At 47.0% G+C, this 16,076-nt stretch overlaps 1 protein-coding gene across 3 annotated transcripts in view; it reads right to left on the reverse strand.

Moving 5' to 3' along the window:
* UXS1 (UDP-glucuronate decarboxylase 1) overlaps positions 1-16,076 on the reverse strand; it is a 90,236-nt gene that overhangs the window by 30,217 nt on the left and 43,943 nt on the right. For all 3 annotated transcript variants that reach the window (XM_059406377.1, XM_059406376.1, XM_059406375.1), the window contains one exon: positions 2,323-2,427. In XM_059406377.1, coding sequence (XP_059262360.1) covers positions 2,323-2,427 — 105 coding nt within the window. The remainder of the gene's footprint in view (positions 1-2,322; positions 2,428-16,076) is intronic.

The following is a 16,076-nucleotide window of genomic DNA, read 5'->3' on the forward strand; positions in this document are numbered from 1 at the left end:
ATAGAAAGTCCTCCAGACACAAACTCCCAATGTTAAGCAGTTCCTCAGAGGCTCACAGCCGCCCTGAGTCAAAGAAACCCACTCACTGCCCTTTGCTTAACCCGGGGCCTCTCGAATGTACTCCCCCAGGGAGCGTGTGTGCACAGACATCACCAGACCGAGGGGCCAGCTGCGCTGCACACGGAGCTGCTCGTGTAAAGCTGGGCATGCATGCGCCCCCTGCAGACACTGCGAGGGGTGGCCGGCGACCTAGAAAGGCCCCACCGTGCAGGGCCCAGGGTGGTGGGTGTGGGAGCACCGGGTGAGGGAAGTAAGGAGCTGTGAAGACAGAAGACCAGCAACAGGAACAAGAGAATTGGGCTGCCGAGCAGTAAGGATCTGGAGATCATCTGTGCAAATGCCACAGTGCAGTGGAATAAAAAATGTTAGAGGAATGGAGAACAATATGCAATTTATAGGCTTTATAATTTATACCATGATGACAGGAATTTCAAAAGGAAGGGGCCCGAGCTGGGTTTTTTTTTTTTTCGGTAATAAACTTCTTAGATAACTACAGATTCATATGCAGTCATACAAAGCAATACAGAGGACCCTTTACCGCATACCCTTTACTGTGAACCGCTCCCCCAACAGTAAAAACCTGCAGAACTAGCGTATGGTATCACAAGCATGACAGTGACGCAGATACACTCAGGACAGAGACATCTCCATCACCATGAGGACGCCTTGGTGGGGGAACCAGGGGAGCCCATGTGCGCTGCTGGAGTGCCCAGATGTTTATGCGGAGACCAAAGAAGTCTCAACCTGAAGAAGCTGAGCGCAGGCCCAGGGAAGGCCTAGGGAGCTGCAGAAGGGGAAGGGGCTCACCAGGAAGGGGCCGAGTGGGGTTCACTACATCTTGTCTCAAGTGCGAAATGATTAATGACAGCGTCTCTCCCCATTCAGGATATGAAGTTCTGCTTGGGTCTCTGCGGCCTAGCAACCGCCTCCGCAACCTCGGCTTCTGTCCCTGTTGTTCCTGAAAGGAGTTTACCCTTCCTTCCAGACTTCCGAGTCCAATCTCAGCCATGGCTCAAGGGGCTCTTCTGCCTGGAACTCTAACAGCGTTCCCTGGAAAGTCCCTTCCTCCTCCATGCCACTGGTGCCTGGACCCTATACCACCTCCTCCAGGAAATGCCAAGGCCAAGTTCCCTGGCAGAAGAGCCTGAGGATGATCCTTATCTGAAGACAGGACAGTGCCTCGGGCACGGGGATTGTTCCATGAATACCATCTTCTTAAACAGCCAGGGCTTCATGGCCTCTCCCCCATGGCATCTAGTTCAGGTAAGAAGGAGGCAGTTGGGGGAGCCAGAGAATGTGGGCAGGAGCAGGAGCCGGCGGAGGCAAGAATGGGCAGCAAGCAGCTTTCCCGACATCTTAGCTCTGAGCAGAAGTGGGACCCTGTTTCCTCTGGTGGCCAGGGCAGGTCGCAACAAAGAGGAGAACAAATGCCCTTTCTAGACTAGGGGAATGAATCATTTTACTTCATGCAGAGCCTGACCCCCCAGAATGTTTAGTCTGAGAGATCAAAAAACCAATCTCCGACTGCCCTTACAATCCCTTGTCTCCAGGCTTAAAATTTAGTGCTGTATTTTCCAAAATCCATTTATAGAAGCTCTTTTAAATGTTCCCATAATTAAATCCATCTCCACTTGACATTTTAAAAAGTGGTTCCTTTTTTCTCCTTTGCAACTCATCAGACCCCTAGCTTTTGAGACCCGTGTCAAACTTCAGATGTCTCTGATTTAAGCATTAATAGGTATGGGTCACCACAGCTATAAATCTGAGGTGTGGTGTTTGTGAGCGCGCACGGGCGGCCACCTTTACGGTGTTCATGCGGTCACCTTTCACCTTCAAAGTGAACCCCACAGTTCAGTCTAGACGCGGGGACTCAGCTTGGCCAGCCCCATTACGTCGGCTCGTCTTCTGCTCCTCCAGGAGCGCTCCTGACACCCCGGTGTGTGCAGTCCACAGTGGCCCAACCCTGGGTCAGAGTCGCCAGTGCCTCTTCCAGCCCAGAGGCCCACATACCATGTCACAGGGGAAAGAGAAGAAGGATGTGTGGTCACAGTGACCGGTGGTCACTCCCAGGGGATTTAACTGAGGCCATGCTGACCAGGTACTAGGATGACTGTGTCCCCTGGCTCATAAGGCACTCTGAAAGAGCATGGACAGGGGATGAGGAAGGGGTCTACAGACCAAGATCAAACTGACAGAATGTCAATGTCCTATGCGTGGAATTGTCTAGAACATCCCTAGCAAAATGAGGAAAGGACAACTTACCTAGCATGTTTAGTGTCCCGATGGTATTGGTCTTCAGGGTCTTGATGGGGTTATACATGTAGTTTGGAGGGGAAGCTGGAGAGGCCAGGTGGTATATCTGGTCAACTAAAGGAGACAAGACCGGAAGTCTGTGATTTCCAAGGAAAACACTAAAAACATTCTGACTCTGAAGAATCGGGCTATACAACAGAGGCATTTCTATATTTTTCACTTAAGTTGTCATTGTTACTCTTTCATTCTTCATAAAAACGAATCTGCGTTTGTAATTAGAAGAATTTTAAACAAAGACAGAAAGTCTGTCTGGGCCTATTCTCTTCTGATCAGAGGCGATCTGATTACAGAGTTGACTGTTTCTGAGATCTGACCCAGGCACAGCATGAAAATAGGAAGGAAGACCGATTTTCTAGACACTGAATGAAGCACGACTATCTAAAGGAAACAAGGTTTTTAATGTGAAGCCAATCTGACATAAATATGCTTTAGTTGCTTGGTTCTCACATATTTTGTGTCCATAAAACCGGACCCTGAGATGACAGTTGGAGGGTTGTTTTTGTTTGTTTTCACTGACATTATTTATCAAGAATCTGCTCAGTGGCTCATGAGCAAAGAGACACCCTGAAGACCAAGGCTGAGAACAAGACTTCAGGCACCAAACGCCTATCTCAGGAAGGACACAGGCAGAGATACAATGACAAACTGCCAGCTCTGGAGGATCCTGGTCTGATGAAGGTGCCTGGGCGAGGGGTCTGGCCTCTAGGTGGACCCAGCTGTGGGGAGAGATGAGCAAGGAGCTCATTCACGCTCAAGCGACTTGGGAATGAGGGTGCTGTGCACCAGGGATGGGAAAGGACAAGAATTTCTGCAGAGGCTCTGAAAGGTCTAAGTGACAAGTTTGGTATGGCAATTGCGTATGAGACTTTAAGTACCAGGGTAGAGTACGGACTTGTGCCGATAATGAGACTGTGGAGTTCCAAGCAGGAGACATTTCGAAGACACAGGTTTTGACAACCAACACCAAGCAGCAGATAATGCATCATAATTATTATCATGACTTTGAGGGTAAAGTGCCATTATTCCTGTTCTACACAAGAGATTAAGAAGTTTGCAGGTACAGTAGCTGTATAATGACGATGCCTGGATTTGAACCCAGTTCAACAGGCATCCAAACCCAGAGCTTTTCGAGCATTATACGGTACTGCCATCAGTAGAGCTAGATCAGGAGAGTGGTTTTTAAGGGTGTGGATGGCAAAAGGACTGGGTTCTCGAGTCTCTCCTCCTGCACAGGAGTTCACTGTGAGCCATCCCTAACCCTTGTTCTCCAGGGTCAGACAGCACTGGCCACAGAGGAGAGAGGCTCCTGGGAAGCAACGTCTCCCTCTGAAATAGCAGGGATGAAGAAGCACTTATCAGAAGGCCATCCCTGCAGACAAATGATTCTGTGCCGTACACAACATTCCACTTCAGCTCTGGGTGAGCAAAAACATCATCACCATCACAGCGAGCCAAAGGATGGGGGATCCGAGAGAGACGCTGCTGCCAAAATGAACCCTCCTGTACACGGCCTCAGCCCCCATGCAAGAGGGCCCACGGGGATCTCCCTCGCCTCCCACCATCTTCCCAGCCAGGCACCACTGCGTTTAGGTAATGGCATGTTAGGGGTTGGGTTTCAGAAACAACAGGCAAAATAGGCCAATGGGGGAAAACAGTCCCCATGGTGAATTCTCCAACAGAACTTTCTCAGAACATCCCCTCCCTTCCAAAAATGCCTAACCTCCCCAACCACATCCACTCACCACATCTCCCCCACTGAAAATCTCCTGTCATGCCCAGGATGGCATGGTAATCACCACAGTACCTTCTGGGGTGGTGGAGTGGCTTCTGGACACACTCTCCCACCCAGGGGTGAGGGCTGGATGGCAGGTTCTTATCCTCAGATGAGGGATAGAAGTGGTCACTCAACACAGGAGCACGATATTCTGGGCTGTGAGCTTGGTCTGCACTTAATTCATCCTAATTATTTCAGTCTTTCAAGCCCAACACAACTGGGAGGCTCAGTACACACGAGTCACAAAGATGAGGACAAGGGGCAAGCCAGATGGTTCTATCTAGCAGATAGCATCTTTGGGAAGAGATTCTAGGTAGTGCAACAGGCTCATGGAACAACCCAGTAATGGTTTTTCCTATACGGTGACCATTCCTCAAGGGAGGCAAGAACAATCTGTAAAAGACTGTAGGTCTCATCTTCTAGATATTTATGAGGATTTTTGGCTAAGACTATTCAGGCCAACTCCTGAAGTGATTGTTTTAAAAAGTCTTCTTCTACCAAATCCTCAACAGTGATTTTTGCAGAAACAGAAAAAAAAAGAAATCATCCTGAAATCTATATGGAATTTCAAGGGACCCTGACTAGTCAAAACAATTTTGAAAAAGAACAAAGTAGGAAGACTTACATTTCCTGATTTCAAAACAGTACAAAGCTACAGTAATCAAAGCAGTGTTACTGGCATAAAGACAGACACAAAGACCAATGGAAAGGATACGGAGTCTAGAAATAGATTCTGTGTACATGGGTCAATGATCTTCTACAAGGATACCAAGCCACTCAGTGAAGAAAAGTAACAGTCTAACAAACAGTGCTGGGAAAACTGACTATATGCAAAAGAAAAAAAGTTACATCCTTATCTTACACTACATACAAAAATTAACTTAAAATAGACAAAAGACCTAAATGTAACACCCAAAACAATAAAACTCTAAGAAGGAAACAGGGAAAAAGCTGCAGGACATTGGATTTGGCAAAGTTTTCTTGGATGTGACACCGAGAGCAAAGACAACAAAAGTAAAAATAGAAAAATGGAACTCTGTCAAGTTTAAAAACTTTTCTGACAGTATCAAAGGATATAATCAACAGTAAGAAGGCAAAGTACACAATGGGAGAAAATATTTACAAGTCATATATACGAGAAGGTGTTAATATCCAGAATATATAAAGAGCTCCTACAAATCAACAACATAATCAAAGAACTCAAAAAATGGCACAGCACTCGAAGGAGTAATTTCTCCAAAGATGAAATACAAATAGCCAACAAGCACATGAAAAGAAGCTCAACATCACTAATCATCAGAGAAAGGCAAACCAAAACTATAACGAGGTATCATTTCACACCCACTGGGATGGCTACTACCAAGAAAAAAAGAAAAAAGAAAGAAAAGAAAAGAAAAGAAAACCCAAAATAGCAGGTGCTGTTGAGGAAATGGAGAAAGTGGAACTTTGGTGCACTTTGGTGGTGACATAAAATGGTGCAGTCACTATGGAAAACAGTATAATGATTCCCCAAAATACTAAAAATAGAATTAACATAAGAGCAGGAATCCCACTTGTGGATACATAATCCCCAAGAACTGAAAGCAGGGTCTCTAAGAGATATTGGCATAGCCATGTTCATAGCAGCACTATCCACAATAGCCACCTGGTGGAAGCAACCCAGGTGTCCATGGACAGACAGATTAACAGATAAACAAAATACAATGTGTGTGTACACACACACACAGAGTGAAATGTTATTCAACCTTAAGATGAAAAAAATTCTGTCACATACTACAACAGGGATGTACTTTGATTACATGACACTAAGTGAAATAAGCCAGTTACAAAAAGACAAATCCTGTAGGATTCCACTTGTATGAGCTACCTAGAGTCATCAAACTCAGAGACAGACGATAGATCACTGGTCCCAGGGTCTGGGGGAAGAGCATTATTGTTCAATGGGTACAGAGTTTCAGTTTTGTAGGTGAGAAAGTTCTGGATATCGGTTCTAACACAGCATGTTTAACAGGACTGGCTAGTACAACTGAAAATGGTTAGGACAGCAAAACACAAAATAAGATACTCATGAGCAGTAAAAGCAGATGAAAAGAGTATTAGTGGAAAAAGGGTGTGACTTTTACTAAGGCTGAAGTCAAAATGAATGGTCTGGGTTTATGTATCTGTTCTCCTCCCTTTCTCTACCAGGGGAATCTAAGAGCTAACATCAGGCTCCTGAGCTAGTCATTCAAGGTCCTCAGTCAGACCCCGTTATATAGCAGTTACACCACGAGGCTTCCGAAGGGGGGTTACCTGGACCCCTGGCATCCAGATGCAGACACTCCCGGTGGGGAGACTCTATATAGATTTGTGTGTATGTACACACACACACACACACACACACACATTTTAAAGCCACATTTGAAAACTACTAATCTAAAAACAGAACCCATACTTTTGAAAGGCTAATCTTTCTTCAAGAAAACTAAGAAAACCTCAAACCTTTTGACATCATTTATAGTCTTTAGCATGGAAATTCATTAAGAGTCTCTATCTTAATGAGAGGAAAATCCTGTGAATGCTTTCTGACCGCCCTCCGCCCAAGTCATTCTGAATTGAACCACTGCTAAAAATAAAAAGCAAACAAAAAATTTATTGTGTGAGCTGTGAGTTAACAAGCCAGGTGTCACAGAAAGCCACCCTTCTTAGGCTGTGTTACCCTCTGTGCAGCTTACAGACAGGACCGGTAAGAGCATGGGTCTGTCCCTGCTCACCTACTTCTGAGTTCAAGGACAACAGGTATATGCAGAAGCCCACCAACTCCATGCGCACATGTTGCAACTTCTCTCTGGAAAACCCCTCATTGCACCCCAGTGCTGCTCCGAAGCAGGAGGGGGCCAGACCCACCACGGACTAAACCTGGCCAGGCCTTTAGAGCTGAGCGCCACCCTGAAGAGCACATGGCCGGTGTGCCTGGCCCCTGGAGCTGGCTCCCTCCTTCCCAAAGACCATTTAAATCAGGGTATGGGTTGTGATCTCACAGCACAAATCACTTAGCACTGTTTTTACTCTGGAGGTGATAAGACCTGCAGCGAAGAAAGTCAGTGCCTCAGAGACTAGAGAAAAAGGGGACCAAAGAGCTCGTCCCTCACAAGTCCAACACCAAGCAAAAGGCACGAACATTTCCAACCTCCACACTGTCTCCTTTGCCTATACCAGAGTCCACACTTTCTCCCTCAAGGCTCAATTCAGAAGTCGGCCTGTGGGGGGGGGGGGGGCTCTTGTACGCCCTGATCTGGATAATCACCCTCCCCATTCGCTGCCCCACTGCTGGCTAATTCCCACATTCTGCCTTGTCCCACTAGAGCTGCCGGCATGCCCTCCTCACCAGATGATAGTCACTGAGAACAAGTGATCCTTCTTCCTTAGGCTCTCCACATAGCTTTGCTCTCTGCAGGAGGGTGCCCCCACCTTGTCACCCATGCACACACATAAATGCAGACTCCTGGGCAGATCTCATGCATCAGAAGGGCTAGACAGGGTTGGGGGTCTGTGATGGAAAACCAATACCCCGCTGCAGCCACGGCCGGTTTTGGAACTATGCTCACTGAAAGTGAGCTGGATGAAGAGGCACCCAGAGACTGGGCTTGTTCATCCAAAAGGCTATTGCATCTGGTTTGTTGTTGTTTTCACATCTGTGGTTCAGCCTGACTGCAGCTTCCTGGTCATCCCACCCGGAAAGGCTAAGGTGTACCGTAAAAACTATGTCACACGGTCTAAGTAGCAACACTGATGCATTGTGTTTAAGAAGAACCTGAAGTCTGGGACGCCTGGGTGGCTCAGTCTGTTAAGTGTCCACCTTCGGCTCAGGTCACGACCCCAGGGTCCTGGAATCGAGTGCGTGATCAGCAGGGAGCCTGCTTCTCCCTCTGCCTGCTGCTCTCCCTGTTGTGCTCTCTCTCTCTCTCTCTCTCTCTCGCTCCGACAAATAAAATCTTAAAAACAAAAAAGGAAGAATCTGAAGTCTTATGAAAATTAGTATTTCGAACAGTTCCTCTTTCCCACAAGAATGTGTTTTGCCAGGAGAATTAATGCCTCTAACTCCAGTTCCTGTCCTAAAAAGGACCAAACAACAGAGGCTGTTGAGTAATTATTTGGGTTAGTAATTGTGAAGAGGAGAGTGGGGGGGGGGTGGTAGAGGGATTTAGGAGGAGTGTAAATAATCAGAATGACAAGTGATACAAAAATACTGAACGATATTAATAATAATATAGCAGCAAAGCTAACCCTCACAGTGGAGGGGGAATAAAGCCCTCAAAAGATGTCAATTTCATCATAAGAAACATACACCAAAAATGAGCATGACAAAATTGAAGGGAGGGAGAGGTTGAAAACAGGAGAAAGAAAGGCAGAGCTATTCATTTGCTGCTGTGTCCACCAGGTGACCCTCCTAGGACCCCGAAACATTTACAAGGCCCATATGCCGTAATCATTGCCAGAAAAACAGAACCTAAGCAATGAGCCCTAAAAGAGCTCAAATTAATGATAAAGGAAGGGAAACAGTAAAGCAAACTAGTGTTTTCCTTTTACACAGAATTCCCTTAAGTAGGTCCAAAACAGCCTTCCTGCCAGAACGTTATTTTTATGCTGGGAAGAGGATGGGCAAGGGGTGGGGTACAACTGAGGCGTGCTCAGCCCCACCGTGAATCTTGAAAACATCGATCCTGCAGCTACACTAACCACACACCAAATTCCCACAGGTGTTCAGGAGGAATTTCACTGTGCCTGGAAAACATACCGATGATACCTAAATACAGAAGGACAAAGGTGTCAAAATTGGACAACTTGAGATCACTCAAAATCCTTGTTCAGACTCCATCAAAAAAATCAAGTGTAGGGGTGCCTAGATGGGTCAGAGGGTTAAACGTCTGCCTTTGGCTTGGGTCATGATCTCGGGGTCCTGGGATCGAGGGCAGTCTGCTTCTCCCTTTGCCTGCCGCTCCCCCTGCTCATGCTCCACCCCACCCCATAAAGGACATCTTAAAAAAGATATAAATAAAAAATTTTAAGAAATCAAGTGCAATCTCTATCAAAGGGGAAATCCACATAAAAGCCAACTGAATCTTCGCATCTCCCTGTGATTTTTCTTTCTTTCTTCTTTTTAAATATAAGTTCCTAGTATAGCCTGGTCTGATTGCTTCCCTGTGCCAGAGCCACACCTTGCTAAACTGATAAGATACCCATCAAGGAGTGTACCCTGAAGCTTTGAAAATACATAAAATAAAAGGCTGGTTCTTGCTGTGAGTATGTGTGATTATTTAACATACAGTAAAATCCTAGCCTAATGATACTCCTATTTATACACGTTCTTTCCCCACAGTCCAGACCAGAGCCCTGGAATAAACACTGGACAAGGTGTCCCTCTGTGCCACAAGGAATGTGCAGCCCAAGCCCTTGTCCCCCAACACCGGTACTTATGATGCAAAACAATATCTAAGAAGATAGAGGACTTCTCCGTGTAAAGACCCAATTTCTCTTAGTATGAAGAACTAAAGGAGTGGGATTTTTGCCTTGATTTCATATCAAATAATACTGACTTAATGCAAAGGGAAGACTACATGCCAGAGGTCTGGCTCAGCCCCAGGACCAAAAGTTCTGGTCAGCACAGCTGCTGGTCAATTTCCTGCAGCTGGCAGCCACCCTCATCTGCCTCGAACCCCCCCCCCCCCAAGTGCTCAGGGGTCACCATGATAACACCGTGGTGAAAAAGTACCTATGGGCCAGAGCCTCACTGCAGGGGTTCCCCATGGCTCCAAGTTCAATGGGGAGGTGGGTGGGAACATCAGATCTGCAGCCTCTGCATTTTATGTTTACATTTGCAAAAAAAAACTGAACAGGAGGAAAAGAATTCTAAATTATAATCCAATAAAAACCTCTGAATCAGAATAGCACTCCTCAAATACCTACATCAACACGGACCCAATGCTCTTGGCAAACACAGTTACTAGCCACCATTCACGGTCAACTCCGGGGCATCTGGTTGTGATAGTCCAGGCTCTCCTGTCTTCCCTGACTTGGGGCCTACCCCTCCTGGCCTTGCACAGGATCCCTGTGCCTGAGAAAAGGTGGGTTACAGGACTCCACGCACGAGTTCCCTCACCTGTGATGCGAAGATAATAACTGCCTACCTTATGGACGCTGAAAGAATTCAAACTCTTAATTATACGCAGTGATTAGAACTGTGCCTGGAACACAGTGAGTATTCATGAAGTGTTTGTTTACGATTGTCATTTTCTGCTTTCATTGCCCTGGACACCTCGTACTCACAGGTACTGCATGTTCCAGGAATGGACTCCCCATGATGTGAGGGGTGCTCTGTCTTTTTCTGTCCTCTATAGAAATGCTGGTTTCAAGATTCCTGCTAAGGCAGATGGGAGGGGCCCAGGCTGTCTACACCAGGAGCCTGGACATGAGTCAAAGGCAACAACAAAAATGACTTTGATATGTATTTTGGGGCAGCTTTCTCAAGGAGAGGTCATTATGGCCCATACGTGCAAACTCCCCAGTATAAAACTATACTATATTCATAGGGTCAAGTGCTAATAAAATAACCTCCTGAACATATAGCTTAGCCTAGCCTGTGTTACATGTGCTCAGAACATGTATTACATGTGTTACATGTGCACATGTGTTACATGTGCTTAGAACAAGGCTAATGCATTCCATTAGCCTCCAGTTGTGCAAAAATTCTCTAATACAAAGCTTACTTTGTGATACGGTGCTGAATATCCCATGTACTCTTCGAGTACTGTACTGAAACGGAAAGCAGAAGGGTGGTCTGGGTATGGAATGGTTGTAAATGTAGAGGGTGCTAACCCCTGTGATCGCTGGCCGATCGGGAGCTGCGGCCCCTGCCACTGCCCAGCATCAAAAGAGGACAGGACTGCATGTCCCTAGCCCAGAATAAGATCCAGATTAAAAATCTGAAGTATGGGACCCCAGGTAGCTCAGTAGGTTGGGTGTCTGCCTTCCGCTCAGGTCATGATCTCCAGGTCCTGGGAGGGAGTTGCATATCAGCTCCCTGCTCACCAGGGAGTCTGCTTCTCCCTGGTCCTGTGCTCCTTACCCCTCCCCCACTCATGCAAACACGCATGCTCTCTCTCTCTCACGCCCCTCTCAAAAAAATAAAATCTGTAAAAAAAAAAAAAAAAAAATTCAGAGTATGGTTTCCACTGAATGAGTACTATTATTACACCACTATAAAGTCAGAAGATGTTTAAGTTGACCATTGTAAGTCAAGGATTGGCTAGACTTCCATCCTCCCCCAGCAGAGTCAGCTCTGTTCTGAAAAAGCTTCCAGGGTCAGTGCTCAGTGTCCTGCATCCCTAATCCTTGCCTCCAGGAACACACAGCTCTTTCTCTAGACATGCTTCCTTCTCAGGGAGCCGGCTTGCCGCCGACATCCGCTGGTCAGCCCTCCAGGCTGGAACGAGGGGCTGCCCCAATGCTGAGCCTCCTTTCCTCCATCTCTGTGGCCTGGCATCTCCCCCACAAAACCCGAACACACCCTGCTATCCCCAACCCTGGCTGGTCTGAAACTTCCCCGCACCCTTAGTAGATGGAGAGGAAGGATTAACCTGACTCCTTCCAGAGATTCACCATCTGAATTCAATGTCTCATTTGGTAAAATCCAGAGTTCTTTTAAAGCAATATAAAACCAGATTCTGTTATTTTAGTATTGTAATTCCCTCCAAAGCAATGACAGTCCTTCCACACGGTGCAGCAGGGGGACACAGAAGCCTCTAACAGAACCCCAATGCCACCAGCACTGCTGGTCTTCATCAGTCTTACAATTCGTGACCACGTGGCCATCCCTGAATTCCCCGGTACCCCACTCTCAGCCCTGACCCCCCGGTGGGGGGCATTCACTTTCTCCCTTCCCAATGCCACCACCACGTCCCGAGGGCAGTCAACAGTTAATTTCCCCCAGCAGTTACATCGCCAATGCCTCTGCTTCTGAAACTTAATGGTTACACTTGGAAAATAACAAGAGGAGGAACTCTGGAAGGAAAATGAATGAAGCTCTGCTACAGACAAGCCAAATTAAGGGACATCACTGTTACCCCACTACAACCCAGACAACTTGCCAGCCCCGGAAAAACAACGAAACCAAACCAAATCCCATAAAATGCTTCTGAGAGCTGAAGAACGTTCCTGCTATGGTGTCAATACCACATCAAGTGGGGGTTCCCTCACTAGGAAGAAGGGGCTCAAAAGGAGAGGTATGTACCGAACATGCGGTGTACATACTTGTGATACACTGTCCCTCACAGAGGAGAGTGATTCTGTCACATAAGCCAGACGTCTCGTTTGCCGCGGCTGAAAGCCTGGTGTGCACACTACACCAAATGATAATGCCCCTTAGGATGAGCACAGGCTGTGACACTTGATCAGAGGAGAAACTGATGGGGAGGTGAGCTACGGCAGCTGCTGTCAGCACAAGGCAAGGACAGGTCAATTCAAGGGTGCCCTAAGTCATGTCATCCTTTGTGTGACAACACCAAGGGCAGGGGGAAAACCAAACTGAGTTCATCCGGTTAAACTCATGCTGTGCCTGGCTTTGGTGAGGAGAGGAGGACCACGACCTGAGATGCACAGCTGTACCCACGAGTGGGATCTAGTGATGGGTGCTCTTCTCCCCGTCTGGGGCTGAGTCAGGAGGGCACTGTCGGGGGAAGAAGAGCAACGAGTTGGGGAGGGGGTAGGGAGACGGTCCCGGGCATGTTTAAGAATCTTCTGCTAAGGTCAGACAAAGTGAAAAACAGGCTTTAGACTCCATAGTCTATGTCTACTGCTCCCCCACACGGGGGCCACTCCCCCCACCAGCAAAGGGCAGAAGTGTGAACCCTTTCTTGTGTAAGCCCATTCGCTGGGTTCATGTGTGTCTCCACAAGGAGTCTACTGCCAGAAGTGGGAGAAACGGTCTCCAGTAGTGCTGGTGTCAAAGCTCGGCATCAAAGCAGATAACTTATTTAGCAACATACCATTTTTCCCCAGTTTTGATTTCTCGGGATTACTAAAATTATGTGATCAATAGTTTTGTTTCACAAACGTTTACTGCCTTGTGCAAAGAAAGGGGAAAGAGGAATAATAATAGCATCTATCATTTGGGGAGCACTTGGGAGGTCCCAGCCCCTGTGTTAAGTCCTTGACAAGGGCTCTGGCTGCACATTCCACGTGGCACAGAGGGACATCTTGTCCAGTGTTTATGCCAGAGCTCTGGTCTGGACTGTGGGGAAAGAACATGTATAAATAGGAATATCTCTAGGCTAGGATTTTACTGTATGCTAATTCATCTACTGATGCCCTAACAAACTTAGAGTCTAAAAAAAAAAAAGGGCCCATTTACAATCTAGCAGGTCTGCAGATCAGAAGCCAGCGTGGTGTGGCCCAGCTGGTTCTCTCTCTGCCCTCACAGGCTGAAATCAGGTGTCAGCAGGGCTGCATTCCTGCCATTGGTGGGTGAGTCAAGCTGTTGGCAAAATTGAGGTCCATGAGGCTGCAGCACGGAGGTCCCCATCTCCCTGCTGTTGGCTGTGGGCTGGGAGCTCCCAGAGGCCGCCTAGAGGCTCTGGCTCAAGGTCACCTTCAGAGCCAAAGGCCATGGGTCAAGTCCTCCTCACACTTTGAATCCCCCTGTCCTCCCTAGCGCCTGTGGCCTTGCAGACGTCCCTGCTACCAGATCTCTCCCAGTAGCTCCTCTACCCGCTGCCGCTGCCACTTTTCAATGCTGCCACTTTTCAATACTCGTGATTATGTGGGCCCACCCACATAATCCCAGGTAATCTCGGTGTCCTAGGGCTGCCGGCTGATTCATGACCTTAATTCCACTAGAGAGGACTTTCACTGCAGCACGTAGACTCCCACACTATGCAATTCTGCCTGTGGGTACCCTATCATGTGTGTTACCTCAATTTACCCTCACAGCAAACCCACAATCAAGGATCAAGTCTGGGGGAACGTGAACCAATATATCTACTACCAAGATCATCTGGGTCACCTCACAAACGACAGCCTAACCCTGAAATAAATCCCTGATAGATTAAATAATCACATGTTTTTAAAAAAAATCACATTAACAAAAACACCGTGGCTCAATATTTCTCTATTCTTGGGACACTGAGAGCATAAAAGAAATTGGACAAATGGGGAAAATATACAGGTGAGACTATAATAAAAAAATTTCAATAGAATTAGAAGGCTAAAGCCTTTAACATTTGCTAAATATATACCAAGTAATTAATATCCCTCTTACTAAGAACTCCCACGAAAAGCAAATATTTTTAAAAAGGTAAAAGAACTAGATTTCTTTTGCGAATTTTAATGTTAGGGAAAAAAATCTAACTTTTTTAGTCAAAGAACCATGTGTTTTCTATCAAATTAGCAAACTATTTTGTTAGTTTCTGGAGATAATGCTCAGTGCTACTCCTGTGTTTGTGAAACAGACAACACGGAACAATGAGGACATGGCATTTGGCAAAATTCACATTCAAAGTCTTTTATTAAGGAAATAAAATTCAGAGGAAGACAAGTTATAATAAAACACTGGAGAACATTTAAGGATAGGAGTAAATAAAGCACAGCATACCCATACGATAAACACTGCTCAGCAACTCTAAGGTGTCAGTCTGAATCTATGGGTAAAAAAAGTTTTCCGCATTGATGTAGGTGGTGGGAAAATGGAACCTCCAAGTACAACCTCCTTGTACTGACATGGGAAAATGTCCATGACCGGGCCACGCAGAGGAGCAGAACACCACACCATCCATGCAGGAGCGGGAGGGCCAGGTGATCATTCTGGAGCCTGAAACCTGAGGCTGAGTTCTGGCCTGACCACTTAAGAGCCCTACGGCTTTGGGAAGACCACAACCCAATACCAGTTTTCTGTAAATACGCAAGGGAGGATGATACCATTTACCTCTTGGGACTCCGGTCAGATTTCAGTGAGAATGAACGAGAAGGCTGGTGACCCCAAGAGGCCTGCTGAGAAAGCACCTGGTAGAGGTCCTCATCAGCACACCTCAGACAACCCCCCCAGCCTCCTGAGGCTGTTGTAGCTAAGGACCACACACTAGGTGAACTACAACACCAGAAACTTCTTTTCTCACAGTTCTAGAAAACAAGGTGTTGGCAAGACCACGCTTCCCTCAAAGGCTCTAGGGGAGAATCCCTCCTTGCCTTGTAGGCAGTCCTTGACCTGGGACTGCATGGCCTCAATCTTGGCCCTGGTGTTCGTGAGACCTGCACTTCTCCCCAGGCATCTGTGGCTTCTTCATTCTGTCCCTTATAGAGACACTTGCAACTGGAAATATGGCTCACCTGGGGCATCCAGGCTGATCTCGTCTTAAGATCCTTAATTTCGTCACATCCACAAAGACGTTTCCCCCCACATAAGCTCACATTCGCAGATTCTGGGGATTAAGACACGGAAATATCTTTTTGGGGAACACTGTCTAACCCACTACAGCCCCCAATCCCTGACTCCTTGAGAGTTGCAAAGTTATTGAGGCTTTAAATTCCTGATGTGGAATTTCACTGGTAAGTAGCATTCCATGCCAGCCAGCACCCTGTAGGAAGCTCGAAGTAAGTATTTTCACACAAGTGGGGCAGGCACCGGATGTGTTATGCAGTAGGGAGGGTTGTGCACTGCACAAGCCCTTCTGGAATAGCCCATGATGCCCAGAGCCAGGAGTGCTGGGGACAGTGCAGTCAAACGCCCACACTGCCGTCACTGCTCTTTATCACGGAAACTACGATAGTGCCTTGTACCCAGTAAGACCATTTCAGAAATGAGCCACAGCTCACACTCACCGTGGTCAGGGCAAAAAGCTCCGGCTGGGGGCCAGCAGCTCTGGGGAGCCCACGTACCTGGCTCAACGCGCAGTCAGTG

The sequence above is a fragment of the Mustela nigripes genome, chromosome 7, assembly GCF_022355385.1.
Source record: "Mustela nigripes isolate SB6536 chromosome 7, MUSNIG.SB6536, whole genome shotgun sequence".
Classification (NCBI taxonomy): Eukaryota; Metazoa; Chordata; class Mammalia; order Carnivora; family Mustelidae; genus Mustela; species Mustela nigripes.